The sequence below is a fragment of the Pundamilia nyererei genome, unplaced genomic scaffold (genome assembly GCF_000239375.1).
Source record: "Pundamilia nyererei isolate P.nyererei 1_Seehausen unplaced genomic scaffold, PunNye1.0 scaffold00256, whole genome shotgun sequence".
In the NCBI taxonomy this organism is placed as follows: Eukaryota; Metazoa; Chordata; class Actinopteri; order Cichliformes; family Cichlidae; genus Pundamilia; species Pundamilia nyererei.
In genome coordinates this window covers 642,105-658,267 of record NW_005187657.1, presented here as the reverse complement: position 1 = coordinate 658,267, position 16,163 = coordinate 642,105, and the positions used below count along the sequence as shown (strand labels likewise).

The 16,163-nt window shown below is 41.0% G+C and overlaps 1 protein-coding gene and 1 long non-coding RNA gene across 3 annotated transcripts; one reads left to right on the top strand and one right to left on the bottom strand.

Moving 5' to 3' along the window:
* Positions 1-1,525: 1,525 nt before the first annotated feature.
* Positions 1,526-5,516, bottom strand: LOC102201790 (uncharacterized). Its single transcript, XR_312182.1, has 3 exons — positions 5,350-5,516; positions 5,134-5,234; positions 1,526-2,564 (listed from the first exon to the last, which is right to left on the bottom strand). It is a non-coding gene; the product is annotated as an uncharacterized LOC102201790 (long non-coding RNA).
* A 296-nt stretch (positions 5,517-5,812) lies between these two features.
* Positions 5,813-14,699, top strand: LOC102200807 (ras-related protein ORAB-1-like). Of its 2 annotated transcripts, XM_005749850.1 has the most exons (7): positions 5,813-6,429; positions 11,005-11,077; positions 12,112-12,207; positions 12,750-12,845; positions 13,238-13,369; positions 13,822-14,069; positions 14,216-14,699. In XM_005749850.1, the coding sequence occupies exons 1-6, from the start codon at positions 6,416-6,418 to the stop codon at positions 14,020-14,022; spliced, it is 612 nt and encodes a 203-aa protein (XP_005749907.1). In that variant the 5' UTR covers positions 5,813-6,415; the 3' UTR covers positions 14,023-14,069; positions 14,216-14,699. The 2 variants fall into 2 exon arrangements, with proteins under 2 accessions (XP_005749907.1, XP_013770539.1); XM_013915085.1 differs by having other exon boundaries at positions 5,814-6,429; positions 13,822-14,699.
* Positions 14,700-16,163: the final 1,464 nt, after the last annotated feature.

Here is a 16,163-nt window from a genome sequence, read left to right as displayed (position 1 = left end):
TTTGACTAGAGACCGGCCGCCATAATAGGAAAAATCATAAAGCCTTTGAATGAAAACAAACACTGTTGTGACAGTGATGTTCACTGTTCTGATGGTATACATGCATCAATCTATCAATCGTTTGTTGTAAGATTCAGATAATTATTTTTTAAAAGTGAGACATTTTAAATGAGAATAAGAAAGAAAAGTATTTCTTTGTGCCCCCCTCTCCCTGTTAATGCCCTACCTGCCCCCCTGGCAACACTTTGCTAGACCCGCCCCTGCACAGTTACCAGCTGTCAGCTACTTAGAAAAGGATCCTGGGGTTATTTGTCTCTCAGAAACAGTTCATAACTTCAACTCATCCATGTCACCTAAAAGGTAAACCTGTTTCTCCATCACCTGTTCAGCTCTGATGATTCAGTAAGGACATCTCCTGGTTTCATCTTCATGTTTCCCTCTCACCAGATAACCAAACCATATCATGACCAGCAGCTTTACAGCTGTGGCTCCAGCAAACATCAGCTGATACTAGAAATTAATATTAAATAAATTCTAACAACAGCTGATCAAGCTTAAACGTGCTGCTGTTGTTTAGCGCCACATCCGCTGGTTTCCTCTTTCTGGCACAAAGTGGGCGATAAACAAACAAGAGAGCCGATCAGCTGATCATTGATCAGTTTCATGATTGAAGTAGAAACGGGAGAGGGAGGGGGGAGAATGAAAGGAGAAGAGGCAGCGTAAACACAGAATAACTCCAGCTTTGTGTCTTTGTCCATTGTAGCTGAAGTCGGGACAAACTGTTCGTTCTCAGCTCAATACGAAACGCGAAATATTTTCTCTGAATACCAGACGATTCTTTTTTTTAGGGGATGGTTTGCATCATAATAATTAACCTTATGAACAAAATAAAGTTCAACATCAGTATCATAGCACCACCCAGCTGTATAAAAACTCCGTCATGCTAGCTAGCACGCAGTACGAAAAAGTCAGCATAACGAAAATAAACTCCACCTAAACTTGGTTCATATCTGACCCAGATGGACTGCAGGTCATAACTTCTTACCTGAAGTTCAGTTCACCTGACACCTGACAAATTGGAAATTTGGATGAACAGCTTTGACACAAAAATGAAAGTTTGTGTTTCTATTTGTTGCAATAAACTGCTGAAAGTGTGTTACTGTGTTTGTTCTTTCAAACATATTTGAAAAAGGTTTGAAGTCATGATTGAAAACGTGAATACAATGCTGTTAAGTATTCAGGAACCTCAGTGACCCAGAGTTATGATTCACAAAAGTGCAAACTGCTCTGATGAGTTGTCAGATTCAAGTGAGAAGTGCACAGTAAACGTGTGAGTAAAATAATAAAAGTGTGATTTGAGAACTGCATTAATTGTAATGCTGTGAGAATTGCACAAAAGCTGTAATGCAGTCAGTAACTCAGATAAACAATATTAAAGCAGAACACCAGGAAATAAAAGCCAAAAACAAAGAAAAAAATTAACCAATGTGCATGTTCACTGAAAAAAAGGCTTGGGTTTGGTTGTTCCTTGTTTATTACGCATAAAAACCACTCATTTACAGCATTATTGGGAACGTGCTTAGTTTAATCTTAGAACTAGTGAAAAATAGGAGGTGCTCAGGAGACGTTACTGTCATCACCTCACTACAAGACTGTGGCACAATGAAGACGTATGCATAGGTGTAAAAGTAAGGTCAGTGTTAGAAATACAAAAATAGAGTGAAATGGCAAATTTGTATCAATTTTCCTGTAAAACAAAGCCAGGTTGGAGTGCTGAGTCATGGTTAGAATACTAGAATTTCTTGTCTTTTCTTTTGTCTTTTCATGTGTGCCAATGTGTGAGAGTTGTATATGAGCCATGCACATATGCCACATCTCTACCAAACAATTTTATTTATTTTTAAAAAAGGTCCGCAGATAGATTTACATCCAGTTCATGAGTTTTATACAGTTATAGTTAATGAGAAACTTTATTGAACATGTGACCATTTTATGTTATTACTAAAAGCTCGAACTTCCAGGTCGTGTTACTGTCAGAATAATATCACTGTTAGTGAATCTTTACATTTAAACTCATTGTCATTAGTTTTACCTCCTACCATTCACCTTGAGAACATTTGTACACTTGTAGAAAAATAATCGATCTGACAGGTAAAAACACCTGGAGCATCTGAACATTTGCTGAAAGGTCAATGCAAAAACACAGCGTCCAATCACAGCACAGGCAGGTCCAATATGAAGTATGGAAACAAGTGTTTTTATTGGTGCATATACTTTAGCTTAGATTATTCACATTATTCAAGTGCATATCCCAAACCTGTATTTTTCATGTCATGTGGTCACCTGTTATGCTCTAGCTATGCACAAAGAAATGTCCCACCAAAAACCCAGAAAACAAGGCAATCTGCCTGCGTTTGAGTCACTTATTGAACAATAATAAATAAGTAAACACATACATGCCTCTTTGTGCATTGGAACACAACAATGTCATGTACAAGCAGATTCTTGTCTTCCAGGCAGCCAGCTGCTGCGATCAGATCTTCAAAGAATTTACACTCTTTAACCTGCAAATAGAAAACACACAAAAAATGAAGGCCCTAATTCATGTGAGTGGAATGAGATGGTCATAATAACATAACATATTCACCAACTGGGAAATCAGTTGTACCTTTTTAATTTTTCCAAATTTTTTAAATCTGAATCTGGGCCATCAACAAAGCAAGAGAAGAGTGTGCAGGGCTTACTCTGCCTGTCCTCCCTCATGGCTCGAAGTAGTGAAAGTGTGACACTGCGTCCATACGACATGCTTGACAAGAACTGATCATACAAAAGTGATATTGACAAATGATTGTTTAAAGTGCAGCACCTGATATCAACTTGAAATCAATATATACCAGTACTATCAAGTTTACCCTCAAACATTGGAGACAGGCACAAAGCTTCGATCAGAAGTCTGAGAAATGATCATCTACCTAAATCCACAGGCTCTTTGGGTACTCCCAAATCATCAGAAAAGCTGACAAATTGTGATCATATGTCACGCGTTCGATCTATTAATGATGATCCTGTAAAATATCTTTTGCTGGTACAGCACAACCTGTGTTCCCGTAGGATTAAAATAAATACATAAATAAAAAGATCAATCAGCATTCACACACCCTGGTTTTACAAGTCTGTTATTACCCAGAACATCGTACTACTCCTCACTGATTGAAGAACATAAGAACAACCCCAGGTTTCTCTGCAGCTCTGTAGCCAGGCTGACAAACAGTCAGAGCTCTGTTGAGCCAACCATCCCTTTAACGTTAACTAGTAATGACTTTAATAACTCCTTCACAAATAAAATTTTAACCATTAGAGAAAAAATAACAATTTCACAGATGTAACATTATGTAGAGCGACTTTCAATACCACTGATATTTATTTAGACTGTTTTTCTCCAATTGATAGTTAACTTTGGCAATTACTTCCTCCAAAGCATCAAGGTGGCCACAGATCTGATGAGACAATGCTGTTTGCACTGAAGTCCAGGAACAGAACACCGCTCTGGTTTAGATCTGCCAGGTCATTCACCTCATTGGCCCTCCAGGTCTTACTGTCGTTGCCATTATGAGCATTGAAGTCTCCCACTAAGACAACAGAGTCCCCATGTGGAGCGCTCTAAAGTACCATGAAGGATTCCAATGAGGTCGTGTACTCTGTCACAAACGCATAAGCACAGACAACAGTCAGGACCAGCTCACCGACTGCCGTCCGTTCAGCTTTGGTGAAGGTGAAAAGTGATCTTCTTACTGATGCTGATGGTGGAGTCATCTTATCTCTCTGACTCATTTTCACTGCTATGCAAATGATACCCAACATTATCCATCTTGAAGCCAGATAACACACACCAATTAATCGAACTGCAGGAATGTCTTAAAGTTGTAAAGGAATGGCCTTTTGGGAGGACCTCTAATTTTCTGCTTCTTAATTCAGATCAAACTGAGGTTATTGTACTCGGCCCTGAAAAGCCTTGAAATATGGTATCTAAGCAGATTCTTACTCTGGATGGCATTACCTTGGCCTCCAGTAACACTGTGAGGAACCTTGGAGTCATGTTTGACCAGGACATGTCCTTCAACGCACATATTAAACAAATATGTAAGACTGCTTTCTTCCATTTGTGCAACATCTCTAAAGTTAGAAATATCCTGTCTCAGAGTGATGATGAGAAATTAATTAATGTATATATTACTTTTCAGCTGGACTAAAACTCCCTGAAAAGCCTTCAGTTGCTGCAGCAAGAGTACTGACAGAGACTTTGTTTATATAGCTCCAAATCACAACAAAAGGTGACTCAATGCACTTTATACAGGTAATACATAGACATAATACAAAGAAAATGGTGAAAACCCCAACATGGGACACCCCCCCCCCACACACACACACACACACACACTTGAAAACCTCCCTGGAAGAACCAGGCTCAGGGAGGGACGTTCATCTGCCATGACCAGTGACCATCTGCCTGGGGACCATAAATAGAGCTATTCCAGTTCTCCAATTACTAATGAAAGGAGCACCAGTGCTTCCTTTATTGCCTCCTTTAGCGTCAGACTAGCATTTATGAAAGGAGAAATGAAAACAATCAACATAATAAACAAAATGGTGCCGATCATCCATCCTCTTCCACTTATCCTTATGAGAGTCACGGGGGGCTGGAGCCTACCAGCTAGCATAGGCTGAGAGATGAGGTACCCTGTGGACAGGTCATCAGTCTGAGCACAGCTGTCGTGGGTCAAGTAAATGTTAACTGTGACTGCTTTTTCCATTTTATGTGATAACTTACTGCTATACTGTTTTGGATTTCTATGACTGAGGTCAAATTTCCTTCCATTTATTACTTATCCTAACTGACCTGTACCGAAGTACAAATGAATCCTGAAGACTGCAATACAGCAAAGCTCAGCTGTAATGAAAACTGATTATACAAAACCAGTGTTACCAGTTCATAGACCACAATCTTTCAATTCAACAACCAGTTTTTACTCCAGTAGTGTGATGGTCAGGGTTCAGCTGTGCGTTTAACAGATCTTATAACGTATCAACAGGTTATGACGTTAAATAGAAAACGCAGTTACAATGAATATTTACATCATCTGCGCCATTTTGTTCATTATGACGAGTTGTGCGCCGCAATGAACTATGGGACTGCGTTTTCTCCTCCCCTTTCATCAAGGATAGCTCGCCGTATCCTATGATAAAAGAAGAAATAAAGGACGCTCATTTGTAGAGAACTGAAACAGCTGATGTGGATACTTTCGGCAGCGATTGGTCTTAAAGATCAAGCAAAACACAGTATTTACTTACTGCTCGTGGAAAACCGTTTGTAGCTTAAACAAGTGACTGTTGTAGCCGAACTGCATGTGGTGACATGATCACCAGTGTTTTTAATCACATGCATTTCCTCAGCGCGGAGTGATGACACAGCCATGACTCGTGACACACTCATGAACTCAGGAGGAATAAAGGAAGTCTTCTTTCTGTCATTGTTTATTAACTTCTAATATAGAACTTGTATTTTATTTACAATAATAGCACTGCTGCGTTTGTCTGCTAGAAACAATCAAATAAATAAAACAGCAGAAAGAAACATACAGTCGAGTTTATTGTCAAGTTTGATACAATAAATCGGTATGTGACCGGAAGAGAGAATCATAACGTTATAAATAAACTTATATAGATTGTTTTATTCTTTGCTTTCATTGTACATAACAGAATAATCCGATAATATCGACAACAATGGCAAACCAAAACAAGGCGTGTAGCACTGCGCGTTGGTGCAGAGTGCGAAGCTGCTGGAGTGCAGCATTCATGACGGTCACTGTCCACTGACTCCATAAAATATTATAAGTTCTTCGTAAATAAACAAATAGTTCAACATCCAGGTTTATGGTTTATACTGAAGTGTTTTCCCGGAAGTTGTGTATCATTTGTAGTTTGACACGGTGCACAGGTTGACTCCTCTTTGCCACGTTTCACTAAATGATGTAATCCCTCCTACGGAGCTTGACAGTTCGCTGTTGCGGTAACGACACATACTCAGCTGGAGGGAGAGAAAAGGCCGGTTAGCCAGACGTCTGCCCATATCACCTGTTTGTTCACCTCAGCGTTACCGCTGTAAAGCGAAATATAGGTCTGTTTTATTCGTGAAAGCGGGTTTCGTAATTTGTGTTACCCCTGACTCGGCTGACACAGTTGGCTAATGTTAGCTGCTTCCTGGTGGACGTTGCAGCCATTTTGGATTTTTACTGAGGAACAGCTAACCGGCTTTGGTTTGGAAACCAGAGTAAGCTAGTCGTAACGAACGCTGTTTATCTGTAGAGAAATAAAGGGGACATTCACTTGAAGAGATACACTATTCAACGAGTCAACAATGAATCCAGAATAGTAAGTATCATACTTACACGTAAACATAAAGTTGTGTTACATTTTGGTCAGCTAGCTAAGACTAGCTCTGCGCTAACAAGTAAGTTGGCAAATAACTTGATGTTGAGTTGTAACCTAGCAGTTGAGCTAGGTTAGCTAGGAACATCAGCTGACCCTAGCCAGGCCGATACTGTACTCTTAACACTATGTTCACGTGAAGCAGTGGTGTCTTATAGGTTGTCACAGTGCTAGCCAGCTGTTAGGCCAGCACCCTAGAGACTCTGGTGTTGGTTCCCGGTGTTTCAGATGCAGGAAGGGAAAAAGTAACCGCTTTTGTTACGCTTAACAGCTTCTTTAAGCTGGTTAAAATTATATTATTGAGCCATCACCCGTATTTTTGCTAAATTCATCTACTTGTCATTACGGGTCCCTAAATAATTTACCTTAGCTTACATGACCTGTTGCTGATCTGGTTATTGTATACAGCAGGTGCTGTGGCAGAATGGAGCCACTGTTTACGTGCAAATTGTTGGTTTTGGTCTTTGCTGTCTATGAGTCAGTTTTCAGTCTTGTAGCCTGGTTGTGCTTTAACGCTCCTTTCACAGTCCCAGTCATGTGTTGGTCACATGATGCAGGACAGACTTCCACGCTGCAGTTTTGAGTATTAGTTCCTTAAGCTTTGGATCAGTCTTATGTTTTTCATTTGTAAATGTTCACATGGGCTGATTGTTGATATTTTCCTCTTTCTAATAAGCTGTTACACAGAGCTCCTGTTAAATATTTTAAAAGTATAGTTTTCAAAGTGACAGTTAAGTAATAACTGTGTACACCACCTTAATCTTGTGATTCACTTTCTTGGTATAGGCTAGATATTTGGGTCAACTCATCAGTTTAAAAATGAAAAGAATCGAGGAAACTTGGAGTTCTATGCATGAATACAGACTTTCTGGTTAAAATGTCAAGCAAGTACTTTAGGAAGGTCTCAATTCCACAGTTTGACTCTTTTAAGCAAGGAGACTGATTGTAATGGGAGTTAATAGTTTGAAACCCAAAGTTTTTCATATTCTTTTTTCTGGTCAGTTTGCTGCCAGAGTTGTGTTGAGCAGTGCAGTTAGTCTTTCACAGGAACCACCATTGTTCATAGTCACAGGCTTACCGAAGAGGGAATGATTGGAATTTATTACAGTGAGAAAGTAAAGAACTGAGATAGTCCTCAAAAGCAGGATAACACTGACTGAGATACTGAGAGAATAAAGTTCTGCATTTATGCTTTGCTGTTCATGAAAAATGAAAAGACTGACTGTGGCTATTATTGATTTTATTCACTGGTAAATTATTAATTGTTAATAACTTTGCTAAATTTTATGTTCCACTGAATGTAAGTGTTTTATCAATAATCCACAGATTAAAAATAATATAAAGTACATTTATTGTGTGACAAAAGGAATGCCTGACTTGATATTATCAATATCATATATATAGATACATAAGACATCCTTTTTGAATGTCTTTTTCCAGTGGCTTCCTGCCCTCTCCTCCAGTCACTCTTGACAGATGGCCCCGCCCCTCCCTGATCCTGCCGGAGGTTTCTTCCTGTTAAAAGGACGATTTTCCTTCCCGCTGTCATCAAGTGCTTACTCGTAGGGGGTTGTCTGGTTGTGATGGTTTCTTCTGTGTTATTGAGACTCTTTACCTTGCTAATATAAAACACTTTGTTGTGATTTGGTGCTGTATAAATTGAATTGAACTGGAAGGGTACTGGAGAGTCTCTGTTAAAATGGATGAAGACTGAAGCCTCCTGTTTAAAGTTTGCTTTCAAACCTGCCTTTGTTGCATTTTTAAGATGATTCATTTGGTTGATAGGGGTTGAATTCTCTACCCATAGTATGTAGTTTGTCATGTGCCTCAGCAGGGTTTTTGGCGAATGAAAATGGAGAGTCTGTTACCCACTCTCCACAGTTAACTTCACACAGGGTGGTCCGATGACTGGCTGCGCCAAGACACTAAGCCCAAGTTGCTTTTCAATGCATCTGTCCAAGTGTGAATGTGTGTGAAAGCACTTGCATAGAAAAAGTGCTTCTGTGAATGAGGAACGTTGTATAGAGCACTCTGAGAGCCCAGGTAAAGTAGAAAGAGCTGTCTAACAACCAGTGCATTTGTTGATCCTGAGAGTTGGTTTCATGTGTTAAGTCACACTGTTACATGTACTTCTTCCACTACCTACTCAACGCTACACTACTTGGCTTCACTCATTTACCATTAAAAATAAACACCGTCTCAGTGTGTGTGGGGTTGTTAAAGCAAGGCAGCCCCATGACATAATTTGTATGTGGCAATAACACAACACAGTAGAGGATGTTGACGCAATGATATACCTGATGCTTGGTGTATGGCTTTTTGTGCCACCATGTCTCTCATTGCCGGGTTTCAGAAATGGTGGTGTAAACACGCATGACGGACCCAGTGGCGTTTTGACCATCTTTATTAACCCACGGTTACGGTTGCTAAACACACACAGCTCTCCCGCTGCCAGCTCAACATAACAACAACGTAACAACAACGTAACAACAACGTTACCTCAAGACTCCAAACTTTTAAGCTGGCAAGGCGTGATTGCAGATGGCGTGCAGGTGCATCCATCGCACATCGGGGTGTGTGGCAAGGCATCACAAACACGCCTCGCGCTGGTGCTGAGGTGGGTCCGGGGGTCGCCCACGTATCCAGCAGCAGCCCCGGAGCTGGACCGGGGGCCCCCCATGTGGCAAGCAGTGGTGCAGCAGGCGTGGCAGTGAGCCGGGGCTCACGTGCAGCTGGGCAGGCTTCAAGCAGGCCGCACCACACCAGCGTGCTTGACACCGGTCTACCCTGCCCGCCGACCTCGGGCTTAGGTTGCGCAGGCACGGGCACCTCCATCTCCTCACGCGGCGCCTCCACCGCTGTGTCTCCGAGTTGGATCAGCTCCCCGCACGGTGCCTACGCCGCTCCCGCCTGGAGCGGCTCCCCACATGGTGCCTCTGGCGCTCTGCACTCTGGCTCAGGTTGAGTTGGTCTCCTCGGCCTTCTTCCGGGCGCAGGAACGGGCACCAGCCCCTGCTGAACCCCAATGGCTCCCACGCAAGGGGTGGGAACGGGCGCTGCAGCAGGCTGGTCACACCCTTGGGGCTGGCACAGGCGCCGGATCCAACCGGATCTCCTCCACTCCGGCGCTGTGGAGCACACTGGTGGGGTTAGCGGTGGTGCCAGCGAGGCCCCTATCTTCCGCAAATGGAGCTCAGTCTGGACCCGTAGTTATTAGGGGTGGGGGAAAAATCGATACTGTGTAGTATCGTGATATTTTGTTTGCTAATAATGTATCGATACAGGGACAGCAGAAATCGATATTTTGTTACAAAAAAGGTTTTGGTGCTCTGACTTCAGAGCATGTTGATCCTTTTTCTGAGCAACAATCCTGACATTCCTTCACTGTCCAAATGTGTTTAACTTTTTTTTTGGCAGCAATAAACATGAGTTTACTTATTTTAATTTAAGACATGTTTTATTTTAATTAAGTTTAAAACTTTTTTATTTAATGTAAAATTATATTTTGTTTTAATCTACTTTCAAATTCTTCAGTTGCTGAAGGGGCTGCATAGTTTTCATAAATTGCATAGTTCAGAATAGCTATAATTGTGCCAGATGGTTGCATTCAGTTAAGTTGGACTAGACTGTAATACAAACCGTTCAGTTTGTCAACAATAAGACTGAGTGCGAGACTTTGTTATCAGATAAAATGAATATTGATAAAGTTTACCTTTATGTACAGAATCTGAATATCGCAAAATATTTTAAAAAATTGCAATAATATTGTATCGTGGCATGTTTGGTGATTCCCACCTCTAGTAGTTATTCCAGCTCCCCGCCTTGCCGGCCCAGCTGTGGGTCTGCTGTGCCCCCCATCCTGGGTTTCAGCATCACTGTAACCATGCACGATAGACCCAGTGGCATTTTGATCATCTTTATTAACCCACAGTTATGGTTGCTAAACACATGCAGCTGTAGCTCTCCCGCTGCCAGCTCAAAATAACAACAACCTTAACTCAAAACTCCAAACTTTTAAGCCGGCTGAGGCATGAATGCAGATGCCACGCAAGTGCGTCCATTGCACCTGCAGCAGCATTGCAAACCACGCCCCGCCACACGTGGTTTCATTGAATGACACCAGTGATCGGCCAGTCTGTCGGCATCACATTTTCAAGTTGACTTGGTTCCCTTTGAACCCCAGTCGAGTAGAAACTAAAACCTAGTACCTAACAGAAAACCCTAAAATCAAGTCGAGCTGAGTTGGTACTAATGGAGAAGAGGCGTTAGCACGCTAACTTCTGTAAATCTGGGAGAGTTCAGCAGGGATGCTTGTCATGTTTGTTTGTTTCCCTTTGCTCATAAAATGTAACCTTTCATCTAAGAAGATGTTTAGATGGAACTAAGACTGAGTATTGGTCAGAGCAACCTTATGAATAAGAAGCATGATATCCTGAATGGTTCTTGTGTGTTTCCTTACTATGGCAGCATGAATAATATCTTCAAACTAGAGGTTTTATTTGTGCCCTTCCCTTACAGTGACTATTTATTCAAGCTACTCCTGATTGGTGACTCTGGTGTTGGAAAGTCCTGCCTTCTTCTTCGATTCGCAGTAAGTTTTGCCCCAAAAGCAAATAAAGGGTGTTTCTTTAAGTCCATTTGACTTAAACTGTCTCAGTGTCACAGTATTGGTTTCATGCAGTCCTTTGGAAATGTTTTCACTTGGATAATCTTAAATCATTCTGCACAATAGTAGTTTTATTAACTTATTGCAGTTTCTTCAAAGTATTTATTTAAAAATAAAAACAACTGTCTTGTTTGTAACATTCATTGTAACGTGCTCCATTTTTTGGGTAGAGCAATCATTACTCAAGGTTAAGATTTTTGGCTTCCAGCGTTTCTAAAAATGAGAAAAGGAAATGAAAAAGTGAATGTGATGAATTCATTTTGATCATAACTCTGGTTTTAGTTGATAAATTTAGCAACCTTTTCTTATGGGGAGACATTTACCTTAGAAGTGTTACAAACACACACTAAATGAGCCACAAACATAAACTAAGATTACACATGTGTACACTGATTTGTGTGTAACCTTTGAGGACTCACAAATGAGTGTTCCAATTTGTACACAAACACAGAGCGTTGTGACCACATATAAAAAGTTTTTACAAATGCGTACATCCAACCTGTTTATGCACAATTAAGTAACTTCAGATTCAGAAATCAGAAATCCCTCCACGCATGCAAATGTCAAAGACCACATGTAGCATTTCTCTCACTACAAAACCTTCGGTCTGTGTGCAGCAATCGCCTGATACGCACAGATCGCATCACATGCCTGTGTAAGGTTTTGAGATAAATTTCACACTGCCAACTTTGCACAGATCCTCAAATGTAGGCTGTGTTTATGTCCCAGTCTAAAACTGGGACACCAGAGCTTCCTCTGTCCTACTACAAAAGTCTTGTTTGTTGATTGTGATCCTAATATTGTCTCAAGTAACAAGTGATGATTTTTGCCATAATTGAGCAGCCCTGCCTTGGCTACTATGTCCTAGAGTTAGATGGGTGTGTATATATGTGTGTATCCTGAAGCACAAAGTGAGCAAGATGTATGGATCATCTAATTACCTTTGTTTCTTTTTGCAGGATGACACATACACAGAAAGTTACATAAGCACTATTGGTGTGGATTTCAAAATACGAACTATAGAATTAGATGGAAAGACCATTAAACTTCAGATTGTAAGTACTCTCCTGCTACACGAAGCTGTCTTATGTTCATGTCCGTCGGTCACCATCTTTCAGTTCATGTTCATGTCTGTGTTTGGAAATTTGTGCACCCAGAAACATGAAGAGATTAGTCTGCCATAACTGTGTTGATTTCCTATTATTTTCTTATCGTATGAAAGACGGTGCATTCATTAGTCTAACTTACTGGTACGTCTTGTTTCCAAGCTGCTGCCCAGTACTCTTTTTTTTTTTTTTAGATTACTGACAACAACAGTGGAAAATCTATATTAGGCTTTAGAACAAACACACTATTTTAAATTTCATTTTGTGCATGGATACTCACAAGCACATGGCAACTTCAATTACAAACCACATGACGAGTGGATGACCTAACAACTCAGGATGCTTGTATTCTTGTATTTTTGTTGCTATTAGAAATTGTTGTCCAGTGAATTTTTCAGTGTAGAGATAATTGTATTGTTATATTGTGTGTTCTCTTTGTCTGTGTTCATGCAAAGTCAGCTATCAACCGGATAATCTTTATCCTTTCACAGTGGGATACAGCGGGACAGGAAAGGTTTCGTACAATCACGTCCAGCTACTACAGAGGTGCTCATGGTATCATCGTTGTGTATGATGTTACAGATCAGGTCAGTCAAACGACACATAATTCACACACGTAATACATCCATGTTTTTCAGCAGCACTGATAATTTGTGTAGAATAAACTATGACATTTAATCATCTACTGTCTAAATGACAAAACACAATCTGACTGGCTGTTTCTGGGTTCCTGAGGTCCAAAGAAATAAGCCAACCACCGTGTTTGCATTTCATGAGCTGAGAGTCATTAAAGATGGCGTTGATCAGAGTATACAGTGTAGCCATGCTGTCCTCAGAGAAATGAGAAAGCATTCCTCTTTGATACACATTTGATGACTGGCTAAGTTGAAATCGTGTCGCCTGTGAATAGATCTCTATCTTCTGTCTAATGTCCAAAGTTCAAACCTCACTGCTCAGGTTTATCGGTTTCTTGTCCCAGGAGTCCTTCAATAATGTCAAACAATGGCTCCAGGAGATTGACCGCTACGCCAGTGAAAATGTCAACAAGCTACTGGTCGGGAACAAGTGTGACCTGACGACAAAGAAAGTGGTGGACTACACAACAGCAAAGGTAAAGTTTCCTCACATAGCTTCCCAAAACCATCTTGAGGTTAGTGTAACAAGCAGGACATTCGTTGAATGAGTTCTTATTTAAGATGGATTACCATTAAGGTAAGGCTCTAATGAGAAATGCACTTCAGAGAGCCCTTGAACTGTCTCCATGAACCTTAGCCAAGTGGTTTGGGTGCTTTCAGCTGCATAAACAAAATCCCAAATGAATAAGTGACTTATAAGGGTTTCACTGAAACCGGGTTAAAGCCCTGGGGTCATAGTTTACATTAATGGTGCACATAGATAACAGGCGAACCTTCTTACCTTCAGACACATGATCAGTCATTGCATAAAGTGGGCTTGACACCTGACAGGCAGAGCAGATGTGTGTATGTATGTGATATGCATATATGTATATATGACACACACTACTTTCTTAGGTGAGTGACTCTGTCCCTCTGTTGTATCCAGGAATTTGCAGACTCTTTGGGAATCCCCTTTTTGGAAACCAGCGCAAAGAATGCCACAAATGTGGAGCAGGCCTTCATGACCATGGCTGCTGAAATCAAGAAGAGGATGGGCCCTGGGGCCACAGCCGGAGGAGGGGAGAAGCCCAACGTCAAGCTGACTCCAGGCACTACTGTCAAGACTTCATCAGGTGGATGCTGCTGAGAAAGGAACCACTTTGTTTAACCCCCTCCCCAAGAGAAAAAAAATTGGTATGTGAGAACAAGATGAAGTTGCCTGTATTTGTACTGTATATAATGTAGCCACACTACCAAAAAAACAAAAAGTGCATCATTGTTGTCATACTGTCTAGTTATTGACAACAAATTCTAAAGATCCCCATCATTCCCCCTTTCAGAGCTGTGAGACTCCTCTCTCTTATTTGGTCACCTGAATACAAGCTCATGACAGCAGTGTGGGTGGACGTGTCTTTTTCTCTGCATTCCTACAGCAAAGTTGATACATGATTAAGGTTTCTGTTTGTACCGACCTTTTCTTTCTCTCTTCCTTCAGTGATGATTTTGCAGTCTTTTACATAATCTGTCTGTTGCGATACAAGCGTGTTTCTTGTTTTGTTTTTTGTCCAAGTTTTCTCACAAACCTTTGCACAACAGTGTCTCAACTGTTAAGCAGCTTTAGTCTAGTGTAACAGTATATGTACATAAACATTATGTATATATCTGTAAAATCAGATTTGGTTCTGTTTTGTTCCAACCATTATTGAAACAGTTTCACTTTCTCTGCATTACATTTGTGGCTGAAGACAACTGTAAGTTGGTTGCTCAAAATGTAACACTTAAATTGAAAATAAATATTGTATTACTGGACTGTATGAAATGGGAGGATGTGTCTGGGAGTTTTAGTAAGATGTCAAAACAAACAAACAAAAACGTGCCTACTTATTTAAGGTTTTTGGCATATCTGCTGCCCGATACACAGGGTCTGCAAATTTCTGGGTGTAACCACAACACTGAATACTGAGTTGCATATATAAAGTACAATGTTCCTTTCATAATAAAGGCGACTGGATTCAGTTTGAAGCAAACTCTGGATAAGAAGAAGTCACAACACGATGGTCATTGTGTGTGTCGCTGGATGCACATAAAGCTTAAGAAAGTCCACTTGCTGTACGGAAATGACCTGTAGCCTGAACCCATGGAGCATCGGTTAACGTCGGGTGAGCCAAAGCATTTGTGCCCTAAAACATGTCATTTTAAATACTCAGCAAAGAAAAGAACACTGAGGCCTTTCTGATCTGCAAACGGGAGGGGAAATCCAAGATCATATACACTGAGTCAAAGCTTTGGACACACTTTCTCAATGAATGTTTTTTCTTTATTTTCATGACTCTTTACATTGTATGTTCTCATTGACGGCGTGAAGACTATGAATGAACACAGAAATAACTCAAAACATGTTTTATATTTTAGATTCGTTAAAATATTTGCCCTTTGCTTTGATTACTCCTTTGTGCACTCTTGGCATTCTCTCAATGAGCTTCACGAGGTCGTCACCTGAAATGGTTTTCCAACAGGAAGGAGTTCCCTGACATGCTGAGCACTTGTTTGGTCCTTTTGCCTTCACTCTACGGTCCATCTCACCCCAAACTTGGGTCAGGCAACTGGAGGCCAGACTCATCGGACCAAAGCACAGATGTCCACTGGTCTAATGTCCGTTGCTTGTGTTTCTTGGCCCAAACAAATCTCTTCTGCTTGTTGCTTCTCCTTAGTCGGGGTTTCTCTGCAGCTATTTGACCATAAAGGCCTGATACACACCGTCTCTGAACAGTTGATGGTGAGATGTGTCTGCTACTGGAGCTCTGTGTGGCATCTATCTGGGCTCTAACCTGAGGAGCTGTTAACTTGTGATTTCTGAGGCTGCTGACTCGGATTAATGTATCCTCAGCAGCAGAGGGGACTCTGGGACGGTCCTCGTGTGAGCCTGTTTTGTTGTAGTGTTTGATGGTATTGTGACTGCACTGCACACAGTCAGTTTTAGCCATTTTTAGGACTGACTGACCTTCAGTTCTTAAAGTCATGATGGGCTGTTGTTTCTCTTTATTAGCTGATTGGATCTGTCAACTATTTACCAACCTGCCCTGCACAACACAACTGATGGTCCCAACAGCATTAAGAAGGCAAGAAACTCCACAAATGAACCCTGACAGGCTCACCTGTGAGGTGACCATGTCAGGTGACGACATCATGACGCTCACTGAGAGAAGGCCGAGGGTTTGCAGCCCTGTCAACAAAGCAAGTGTGGCTGCTTTGAGGAATCTAAAATATGAAACATTTCTATCCATTTAT